General features: G+C 41.1%; 1 protein-coding gene across 1 annotated transcript; it reads left to right on the forward strand.

Moving 5' to 3' along the window:
- Positions 1-4124: 4124 nt before the first annotated feature.
- cbx1a (chromobox homolog 1a (HP1 beta homolog Drosophila)) lies at positions 4125-6197 on the forward strand. The gene is made up of 4 exons (XM_083896786.1): positions 4125-4254; positions 4531-4702; positions 4814-4908; positions 5985-6197. Exons 2-4 carry the CDS (start codon positions 4592-4594, stop codon positions 6133-6135), a joined length of 357 nt encoding a protein of 118 aa, XP_083752912.1. The 5' UTR covers positions 4125-4254; positions 4531-4591; the 3' UTR covers positions 6136-6197.
- Positions 6198-12042: the final 5845 nt, after the last annotated feature.

Raw genomic sequence — 12042 nt, forward strand, 5'->3', positions numbered from 1 at the left:
GGCGGGCAGAACGGGGGTCGGTGGTGCTGCTGCTGCTGCTGGTTGTTAGCGACGCTGAGGCTATTGTGTGACACCGCGGCTAAAGCACACAGAGGAAACCGACGCTAACAAAAACGCTACCCGGATACCGTGCCGTGCTGCAGCAGCCTCGGCCAAAACACAGGATTAATTCAGTGCTTTTTTTTGTTTTGTTTCCACTCGGGCCCGCCACAAGCCCACGTTAGCGAGCCCGAAGCATTCCCTGTAAAGGTAAGGCTCGCACCGACTAGCTAGTAGCTCTCTTGTGAGGAAACATGCCAGCCATGTTTTCCTTCCCTCTCGCCGCTGCAGGCCGCGTTACTTACGTCCTCTCTCCCTGTTCTTAGTGTGTTTAATGTGCAACGTGCAGCTTTGTCCGGGTCTCAAAGAAAGAGCTGGTTTCTGTGTGTGTGTTTTTTTGTTGTTGTTGCTGCAGACGTGGTGATGTTTGGTGCCGCGCTTTGAGGCTCTAACGTGCGCGGGCATGGGGAGAGAAAACTGTGCGCAACAGAGCGCGCTTTCTTTGACGCTTCTTTTGAAAAAAATAAAAATACACTGCACATGCATCCATTGTGTGTTCCGTGGTTGGCATTAAATTAAATATGTCCGCACACGTTTGTCAAAGCGCAACTATTGTTTACGCACGAACTCATTTCAGGACGCACGCGTAGAGGGGCGTTTTTTTCGTCCGTCCTTAGGTGCTAACTCCTCGATTAAACCGTCACTAATCACTCACGTATCGCCCCCACATTAACTAACGTGTTAAAGCTACATGTAGTAAGTGTTAAACGTGTGCAGAACTGGCCAGAGGTGTTGTTAAGCAAGCAAAGAATGGGACGATACGCGATATTATCGCGATAACAATCTCGTCAAGTCGATTGTGGTGAAGTTCTGTTATGGAGTGTGTGTGTGTGTGGGGGGGGGGGGGTCTGGCTTGTCTCCATACAGTCCTAGTGGTTTAATTTCAACTAGAGCTGCAACTAACGATTATTTACGTATTCGATTAATCTGTCGATTATTTTCTCGGTTAATCGATGAATCGGTTGGTCCAGAAAATGTTAAAAAACGTTGATCAGTGTTTATCAAATCTGGAAATGACGATGTTCTCGAATGTCTTGTTTTGTTCACAAACCAAAATCATTCAGTTTTAATGATTTCTTTGTTTATGTGGAGCAAAGAAACCAAGAAAATAGCCGCATTTAAGAAGCTGAAACAATCAGAAATCTTGTTTTAATCATGAAAAAAGTTTCGAACCGATTATCGATAATCAAAATAGTTGGCGATTAATTTAGTAATCGATTAATCGTTTCAGCTCTAATTTCAACTGCCACAAGGGGGAGCCTGTCCATAATATAACATGTTTTTGTAACATTGCATACAGTAGAGCTGCAACTAACGATTATTTTCATAATTGATGAATCAGTGTTTGTCAAACCTGGAAATTATGATGTTCTCAAATTATTTTGTCCACAAATTATTCACTCAAAATCAGAAATCTTGCAATGTTAAAAGGTCAGCAAATAGATAAACCTTTTGATTGTTTTCTCGATTAACCACTTCTTCCACGACCCTCTTTTTGGAGTCCCTGCTCGAAAATGACATGCCCAAACTAAATAGAGTAAACCTATGCAGTTACAAGCTCTATGTGAATTATCTTGGTATCAAACTACAGATAACACTTGTGAGATTCACTGTAGATGCCACTGTGTCAGAGTAAATGTACATGGAACACAGCATGAATGAAGGATTTTTTTTTCTCTCGCCTAAAAAAAAATTGCAATTTAAAGCAAATATTACCTTTAAAATATGCAGTAGGAGCTTAAAAACACATGAAGGTCATGTAACAACATGTGGACATGAGCTGTGCAAAGTCTGATGCTGCTGAAATGAAGCAGAGTGAAATTACAGAGGTTTTAGTAAAGATATGTCTAGGCGTTCTCTCTTTTGGCACATTTTGGCACCATATGTGCCAAATTATTTATTTTTTATATAAGCAAAGAAACCAGAAAACAAGGAGCTGAAAATGTAGAAATCGAGTAATTGTTTTGTACGTTTCCTCTGCGCCTGTAAGCTTTTGTCAAAATGGCACAATACGGTTAATTTGAATAATATTGTGCCTTGCACCCCTCTCTTTGCTCCAGTCAGTATTTGCAAGAAGGGGTTGTAGAAATGGTCCCCCACCCCCCCACTGCCGTTCACTGCAATAAGATGGTATATTGAGGGGGAGGGGCATTGTTTTCAGGTGGGCTTCTTGCATTGCTTTGAAATGCAGCATCAGGTTACAGCTGGAAACGGTGATTCTTTTTAAACTGGCTTTGGTCGTTCTCAACGAGCATCAAAATGTGCATTTTCTCAGCTCACATGACCACATTTCTATTTGATAACACACATTTTGATAATAATTAGGAAAAATAGAGTGGAAGCACTGCTGGGTCTTTGTGATGCTTCATGTTAGCAGCACTGTGTTGGTATTAAAATGCATTATCTGACATCGGCAAACACGAAAAGATTCCCTGATTTAATAATTACGAAGTAGAATATGTTTCTGGGTTAACTGATGAGTTAATTGGTGCAGAAAACGTTCATCAGTGCTTCCCAAACCTGAAAATGATGACATTCTTCATTAAATAAAAAATGAAAACCAAAAATGATTTATTGAATTAAATCTGACTGTGTAAATATGTATCCTGGTGTTTGTGTGACACAGACACTGCACCATAAAAATATATACATTATTAATATTTGCACAAATTTATATATGGGTGCTGATTAGTGTGGGGTGAAGAGGGGGTGGCCTCTAATCCGTCTTGAGGACCGATTGAGCTCAGGAATGTAGCCCACATGCCTCCTCAAACCACCCCTAAATTGTGTTTTCTGTGATTTCCATTCAGACCTGTATCGGCGCTGTACACATGTACATGTAGCCTGATATGGATCGCCCAGGAAGGACGTTTACATAAACATTTATAAATTTGGGTGTGTGTGCGGAAAGTATTTTCAAAAAGCTTTGTAACTGGTCCAGTAGATTGCCTCAGGCAGCAGCCGTACAGTGTAATCTTACGGAACAACAGCGCCATCCTCAGTTATCGGTATTATAAGTGCTTGTTTTCACCAATAAACGGCTCGGATTGTTATTGTAAGAGTCTGGCGACGTTAGCAAAGGTGTACAGTAGGTTTGGTTACAAGATTGGTGAGGATACTGCGCTTCTCTCCTCTGTGCAGGGTATCCGCGGGGTCTTAAAATGTCTTGAATTCTCCTAAAATCTCATAAAAGGTCTTAAATACAATTTTGAAAGGTCTTAAAAATCTATTAATGTTAATTTTATTTAAAACATGCATAAACGTCAGTCTCGCTTTGAAATGTTTCTATTTTTGAGGATGCGATAACGACAATAACAACAACACGGAACTAAAGTAGGTCACCTGTGCTGCCCGGTGAGAATTTATCGAGCACCACTAGCTAGTGTCCTGTACGCGCACGCTGCGGTGTGTTACAGCTTAGCATAGCAAGTTCAAAGATTCAAAGATTTGTGGCTCCAGTTTTCCTTCATGTCTTTTGTACTTTTTTGCCAGAATGGATTTGAAATGGGTCTTAAATTGTATTCATTATGGTCTTAAAAAGTCTTACATTTGACTTGTTGAAACCTGCAGAGACCCAGTCTGTGACTCGCTGCTACGTTTCTGCTCAGCTTTAATGCATTCATGGATCCTCGTAAAAACTGCACACGTACACATTGTCCCGTCTCTATTATTGGTAGGAGGGACAATCTGGTTCTGGAGTGTTTTGGTCATTCACAAATGTGTCCATGCTCTGCTGGCAGCGCAGCATGTTATCACTATGGGAACCGTTGTATTAAATCATTCTCAAATATTATTATAATAATAATAACAAAGACTGTTTATCTTTTATCGTCTTTTGCTTCCAGCAGAGGCTCCCTCAGCAGACGTCAAGCTGGCGACCGTAGCAGCAAAGAAGGGCAAGAAGGCCGAGGAGGAGGAGCCGCAGCCTGCAGTCGCCGAAGCAGAAGCAGCAGCACCACCAGCGGCGGCAGCAGCAACAGCAGCAGCAGCGGTGGCATCAGCAGACGCAGATGCGACACCTGCAGCGCCGGCAGCTCCTGCTGCACCTCCTGCAGAGGAGGAAGAAGAGGAGGAGTATGTGGTGGAGAAGGTTTTGGAACGCCGAGTGGTGAAGGGCCGAGTGGAGTTTCTGTTGAAGTGGAAGGGATTCTCAGAGTGAGTACAATTTGAGAGCAAAAAAACAAAAATTCATCCGTTTTAATGATTGCTTCGTCTTATAGAGCAAAGAAACCAGAAAATAACCAGAGAGCTTGCTTTAATTATTTAAAAAAAAAATTTTGTTAAAAAAAAAAAAGCCTAGGAACAGCATTGTAATATCAACACTAACTTATTCTCTCTCAATACAACGTTTATCACTTTCACACGGCATTTAAATGACATGACAACACAAATACAGACCTGGTTTAACTGTGAAAACATCTCCTTCATCAGTGAGGACAACACATGGGAGCCCGAGGAGAACCTCGACTGTCCAGACCTCATCGCAGAGTTCATGCAGAAATACAGAGAGAAGGAGGAGAAGAAGAAGGAGGGCAAGAGGAAAGCCTCCAGCGACGCCTCGGGAGACTCTGAGGAGAAAGGGAGCAAGAGGAAGAAGGAGGAGGTAAACCAGTCATATCCTTCATCCTCGTTCATTTTAATTGTGTAATTTTTTCTGTCTTTCTTCTTTTTCTTTTTGGTCAACCTTTCTTTCCTTTTTTTTTCTTGTCTTCAGGCCGAGAAGGCCAGAGGTTTTGGCCGAGGTCTGCAGCCAGAGAGGATTATCGGAGCGACGGACTCGAGCGGAGAGCTGATGTTCCTGATGAAGTGGTGAGTCCATCACAAACCAAACCAACTTTATCCTTTAAACGTTTTCCCATGGGTCCTTGAAGTCCTTGAGAGTTTGTGAATTTGAAGGTGTTTTTTTTTGAAAATACACAGACATGGGTCATTGAAAGTGCTTGAATTTTGTACAGAAAGAAAGAAGCTGAATTTTAGGTAAATGTCTCCTGCCACCGACTGTTTGAGTCCTTGAAAATCAACCCAGGAAACCCTGTGTAAAGCGCTTAAAAACAACTATAGTGGCTCAAAGTGCTGCACAGAATAATAAATAAAGGACTAGAGCTGCAACTAACGTTTTTTTTCGTAATCCATTAATCTGTCGATCATTTTCGCGATTAATCGTTTGCTCCATAAAATGTTAAAAGTGTTCTCCAATGTCTTGTTTTGTCCTCAAAACAAAATGATTAAGTTTTAATGATTTCTTTGATATATGGAGAAAAACAAAGAATTATTCACATTTAAAGGCACCATATGTAAGAATGTGGCCAAAAACGGTTACTACGTTCAAATTCAAAATACAGACGTCTTTTAGGTTTCGTTTTCTGACGTAACTGGCAACCCGTGGTCGCTCTGCAGCTGAGACTCTACTGACTGTAATGATTGGTAGACGGCGGTAGGTGGCGCCACATGCCAAAAACATGATTTGCAGTCTGCAAAATATATATTTTTTTTAAATGCAAATATTTTTTCTGTACTGTTGTTGTTGGTGAGTTCAGTTTGTTATATGAACATTATTCCTGAGTCTCATTCCACATATTAGGAGGATTTTATGGCCAGTTGCTTTAGATTTATTACATAATGCACCTTTAAGAAGCTAAAACAACCAGAAATCTTGTTTTAATCATGAAAAAAAGCTTCAAATCGATTCATTGCTTATCAAGATAGTTCGATTAATTGTTCCAGCTCTAATCCAAACCAACTTTATCTCTTAAGCAGTGTTCTCATGGCTCCTTGAAGTCCTTGAAAGTTTGAATTTGAAAATACACATTCAAAAATACACAAATTCTCTTTCTTACACGTTTTTTTATCTATCTTTTTATTTTTTATCAAATCAAAATCAACAGGAAGAACTCTGACGAGGCCGACCTCGTCCCCGCCAAGGAGGCCAACGTCAAATGTCCCCAGGTGGTCATCTCGTTCTACGAGGAGCGCCTCACCTGGCACTCCTACCCCACAGAGGAGGAGGATAAGAAAGAGGAGGAGAAAAAGGACTAGATGAGTGGAGGAGGAGGAGGAGGAGTGTTGGAGGTGTGAGGGCGGGGAAATCAACGATGCGCTAGTGAACTGTTGTCCAACTTAACTCCACTCTAGCAGCTACTTTGGCAGAGAAGGTGATTTAAAAAAAGAAAAGAAAAGCAACTGCCACTGTAGCTGACGGAGGAGGAGGAGGAGGAGGCGTTTGTTTTTTCTGCCCTGGAAGGAGATGGAAGGTGCGCTTCCCTCAAAAGATGCTCCCACTTGTGTCTCGACAGAAAACTGTCAAAGAGGTACGTCAACGACAACCTTTGCTCTGCTTTCCCCTCACCGAGGACGTGTCTGTGCCGAACGCAGTGCTCGGTGACGGAAACGCAAACGAGTCGAGCTACGCTGCCGTTCAAAAGTTTGGGCTCACCTGTACAATTTTTGTTGCGTTTCCCATTAAAAGTCAGACTTTTATTCATCAAAAGAGTTGCAAAATGAAGAGAAAATAGAGTCAAGACATTGACAAGATGATTATTCCAAATAATAACCAGCAAAACTGTTCTCAGCTGTGCTAACATCATCGCAAAAAGGGTTTTCTAATCATCCAATAGTCTTCTAACACCATTAGCAAACACAATGTACCATCAGAACACTGTAAATGGGCCTCTATACACCTATGTAAAAACGTTTGCAGCCAGAATAGTCGTTTACCACATTAACAATGTATAGAGTGTGTTTATGATTCATTTAATGTTATATTCATTGAAAAAAAAAGTCTATTTTCCTTCAAAAATGTCTAAGTGAGCCCAAACTTTAGAACGGTAGTGAACCTCTTTTACGTTGACGTTTCTGTGAGAATCAGGCCGAGGGTTTGATTCGACGTCCCGTACGCCCCCTGGTGGCAAACTTCCCGATTTTTTTTTGTCAGCGAACGCCGGAGGGGAACGTCTTTTGAGAGGGAAAGAAGCGATGTGAGGCGTTACAGAAGAATGGACAAGAATCCTCTTTCTTTCTTTCTTTCTTATTTTTGTCTCTTTCGGTATCCGTTCTCTCTTAGTGCCACCTGAGTTTGTCATCATGACGTGCCGCTGTCCTTTCATTTGAAACTCTCAGACACCAAAACGCCTCCATTTCACTCCCGACACGCGCCCACCATTGAGGAGTTAGCGGGTTACAGCCTTCACGTCAGACCCACCACCAGTCTTTTGGCCTTTTTGTGTGTCCTACCAGCCAACATGGCCGCCAACCAGCCAGTGTCTTGTTGTCGTATGTGTTTAAAGTCAGTTTGTGTAAAAAAAAAAAAATAATGATGTTTTCCCAATTTCATTCCAGTTTTAGACGGTTCTTACATCTTCTGCTTCCTGTGTATCTTATTTTTTTAGTGTTGTTTTTAAAAAAAGAAAAGCTGGTGAATAATAAGTATTTTATCAACCACGAGTTAACGGTTTTGTGCTCTGTTTAGACCTGAAAGCACAGAGTTCACGCCCTTGAATCCTGAACTTCTTTAAAGTCATTTCTTTAGATGGATCCACAGCTGGTTGGTTCTCTGTCAAAATGGCTGATAGTGTTGTGACGCTAGTTGGGGGGGGGGGAAAAACCCACTGAGTGATGGTGCACAGTTTGTCTTCAGGTGAACACTCGCAAGTTCAAAGTTCTCCAGCGAGAAGACGGTAACGCGCTAACGTGTCCTTTGACGTTTAGATTCAATGGAATATCTCTCTCTCTCTTATTTGGACGGTATAAACATGGTGCTATATATATATATATCTTTTTTTAAACCAGTTTTATAACCACATTATTCCACCGATGTTGTCATTTTAAAAAATTTCCAATCAAGTCTCCAAAGATACGGTTTGTCCACCAGAGAATTAAGATCTTTTTTTATTCGACCGTTAGACGTAAACTCTCTTGTATGATAATATCTATTGGCGTTGGTTGTAGGCTGTGATCACAAATGCTGGAGGAGGTTGTCAAAGTGACTGTGATGCTGTGATGTGTGGTTAAAAAAAACAGATAACGAAGCTTATTAGTTATACAGTTCTAGAGCTAATCGGCTCGTCGTTTTTTTTCCATCAGTGGAAGCATCTGGTACCTGGTGCTTTTTTTGGTACCTGCTCTGGCGAGATTCCAAGCGAGCTCATCCTATACCAAAAACATGATGTCGACCGACTGCTGGCCGAACGATGCCGAACTGTGAATCAGTTAAAAAGACTTAAAAATCATGAAAGCTTGTGTTAATCACCAACATTTAGCAAAGGAAATCTCATGTTTAAAGGGATAGTTCGGAATTCTGGACATAAGACCTATTTTCCAACTCAGCCGGTGTGATGGAGACGTTTTCATTCAGTTCTTCTAGTTGCCGAGTTCGCTGGTGCTATGTCTAGCGCAAGTCAATGGTACAAGTTAGCATGGCATTAGAAACACTCATACAGACTCCACAGTGCACCAGAGGCAAATCAATTGTAACGGCAGACTATCGATGTACATATCTGTGTTGATGGAATGATATTTGAAACCATGCATCGCATGAATTTTTGAGGGACTACTTTCTCAGCAGCAGCGGAATCAGTCCGCCGCTGCCATAGCCTAACAGGAAGTATGACGCGCTGCTGCTGCTGCTGCTGAGACAACCAAGGTTGGTTTTATTTCAAACAATCTATCAACACAGATATGTACATCGATAGTCTGCCGTTACAATTGATTTGCCTCGGGTGCACTGTGGAGTCGGTATGAGTGTTTCTAATGCCATGCTAGCAAGTACCATTGACTTGCGCTAGCCATAGCACCAGCGAACTCGGCAACTAGAAGAACTGACGGAAATTCCTCTAAAACGTCTTCATCACACCGGCTGAGTTGGAAAATAGATCTTATGCCCAAAATTCCGAACTATCCCTTTAAGGCCAGTTAACACTACACATATATTTGTCATTCTTTTTCGGTACAGAGAAGGATATTGAGTCGTAAAGCCCACGATTACCCAACATACTGTGAATGTCCTGTAACGGGGCAGAGCAGCAGTGTGTGTCCTGTGCTGGTTTTAAATGAGGTAGGACGTCCTTTATCGTTGTAGTCGCGGTGTTTCCCCGGATCAGACTGTTGCTCCGTCACTCAGCCGTGGTTTTACCGCTAGATCAATGAAAGCATGTCAAGTCATCATCTTCATTCCACGCACACACTCTTCTTTGTTTTCTTACCGTGACACACTCAAACACTGCAGCTCGTGTGTGTGTGTGTTTTCTAGGCTGTGTTATTTTAGCTTGGATCGGCCGGGCGACACTCGAAGTCAGGACGACTCAGCACATTTCGACTAGGTCATAGTTCCTCCTGCTTGCAGACCGTCCTCTTGTCCTACACACCTCGATATTTACAAACGTACAATAGGATAGGAGCTTTTGAATTCAGCATGACTTCTACGTATAATCACATCGAATGTAGCCCGGCTGTACTCGGTTTCCAAGCGTGTTGTATCAAAGCTAACGTAGCTTCCTCTGTTAGCAGACCCGGGGGGTTAGCTAGTTTCAAATCTCTTGTTTCGGGAATTGTTTTGCTGTGGGCAAAGAGCAAATTTTATATTTTTGCATTTCAACGATACCTAACCTTTGTAAAGGAGTAATTCAGTTCAACAAGTGACCATACATTGTGTATGTATAAGTATTTTCATAAAGACCGCCCAAATGCGGTGACCAGAAAAGCTATTTTTCTTCTTCGGATGCCTTATTTTAAGTCATTCATGTTCCTAATGGCGTGTTTCCACCGGCTCAACTCGCCTCGCCACAACACGGTTTGTAGCATAGGGCCGGGTACACTGCTAGTAGCATAATGCCAGGTACGATGCTAGTCACATAATGCCAGGTATTATGCTAGTCGCATAGAGCCAGGTGCTTTGTTAGTACCATTATGACAGGTGCTTTGCTAGTAGCTTAGTGCCAGTAAGATGCTAGTAGCATAGAGCCAAGTATGATGCTAGTAGCATAAAGCCAAATATGGTGCCAGTAGCATCGTGCCAGGTATTATGCTAGTTACATCGTGCCAGGTTCTTTGCTAGTAGCATAGTGCCAGGTGCTTTGCTAGTAGCATAGTCCCAGGTGCTTTGCTAGTAGCATCGTGCCAGGTGCTTTGCTAGTAGCATCGTGCCAAGTGCTTTGCTAGCAGCATCGTGCCAGGTGCTTTGCTAGTAGCATCGTGCCAGGTGCTTTGCTAGTAGAATAGTGCCAGGTGCTTTGCTAGTAGACGAATACGGAGTCTGTGCTCCGGTGACGTCGGACACAATAATAATAACAAACTATAGATCAGTTACCAAAGTCTTTACAATCCTTTAAACAAATGTTAATCTCCAACAATTACAAGGGAAATGTGTAAAAAATCTCACTGGTTTTATATTTAGCGATAGCACGCGCTGCTGATCGAGGCGAGCCGGGACCGTAGACGAAAAGGGCCATAAGGTAGCTGAACGTAATTTTTTAGCATTGTTTGTTACCCATGGAAAACTCTTGTGTGGCATCATTATATACGTCAGTATTACGCTTTATACTCTTCACTACCCTATTTTAACACTTTTTGGCGAGAAGGGATTGATTTAGCTGCGACCCAGGTCTGCAGGTTAGCTTTTTCTGTCTTGTCTCTCCAGACTTTTTCTCAGTGTGTAGCTGATTAGCTTGTGTTGTCTTGTTGCTTGTATATTGGTTTTTCTTTTTTTTGGAATGTTACTGTCATGGCTGATCTTCCTTTTGTCTGTTTTGGACAATAAAGTTGTTTTTTTTCTGTTTGTTTTCATAACTACTTGTAATGTCAAAATCTTTTTTTATTGGGACCAGCAAAAAATCAACACATTTACAAACAAACAACCAGAAAAGTGGATTTAACTCTTGATATTTTATTACAAAAACATGAGGTCCAGAGTCCTTGAATACCAGCAAGTACAATGGTCACAAAAAAAACATGCACACAGGTTTTTTTAGGGTATTTTTTTCAAGTTCTCTCCCTGTTTTTTTAAATTTGGCATAATAAACATCTTTGCACATAATAGCTATTGATTTTTTTTTTAAATGAGGTATTCAGGTGAAACACCTACTGCACTGAGTTTCTTGCCAAAACAGTAATTCACATAGAACATGACTTGTAAATGTTCTATTTTGTATTTAGGTGAGAAAAAAAAAAGACTACTAACTAACTTGTTTTAGACTGTGCTCATTCCTGAGAAATTCAAAATGTACATTCTGTTATAGTATAATGACAATTATACTGAGTTGCCGCCAATTCTTGGTTCTATTTACTATAATACAGGGTTTTTCCACGGTCCTAAAAAGATGTTTGAAATTTGAAAAACTTGTTTAGATTTTTAGCGAATGTTTTGGAAACGTTTTTAACTTCAAATATATCTGATACAAGACTCCGAGCTGCATGAACGTCACTCCGAGTGAAGTTCTCATGAGTTATCATGAGAAATGAATTGGTGAAAATACGTGGGAGCCCTATATAATAATAATTTCCCCTTAATCTCTTGCAAATTTGGCTACACGTCCACTAGACTACGTACTAATGACCCTCATGATTATTGCAGCAGCCTTTTCTCTTAATGTTCGACGTAAAGTGCTCTATAAATGACTTTATTAATATTAATAAGCGTCTTGTCGGGTCAAGTTGACGGTAAATTGCTGCCTTGTTGGATTGTGACAAGGCTTTATCTGCTTTCCTTTTTTTGTCCTAAGGCTGATCCTATGTGAGCTTTATCTTGATCTTTTATAGAATATCCATATTGCACTTGTTTTATCATAAATTGGAGCACACTAATGGCAAATCTCAAATTTAAATTTAACCCCTGCCAAAAGTGGTCATTGCAGTTTTGGATTTGGGGTCCAAGGTCTCAAAGTCTATTAATATTGATTTAAAATTAGTAATTTCTGTCAGTTTATTTAATTTAAAGATTCAGTTGACCCCTGA

Source organism: Microchirus variegatus, assembly GCF_963457635.1.
Source record: "Microchirus variegatus genome assembly, chromosome: 10".
Taxonomy (NCBI): domain Eukaryota; kingdom Metazoa; phylum Chordata; class Actinopteri; order Pleuronectiformes; family Soleidae; genus Microchirus; species Microchirus variegatus.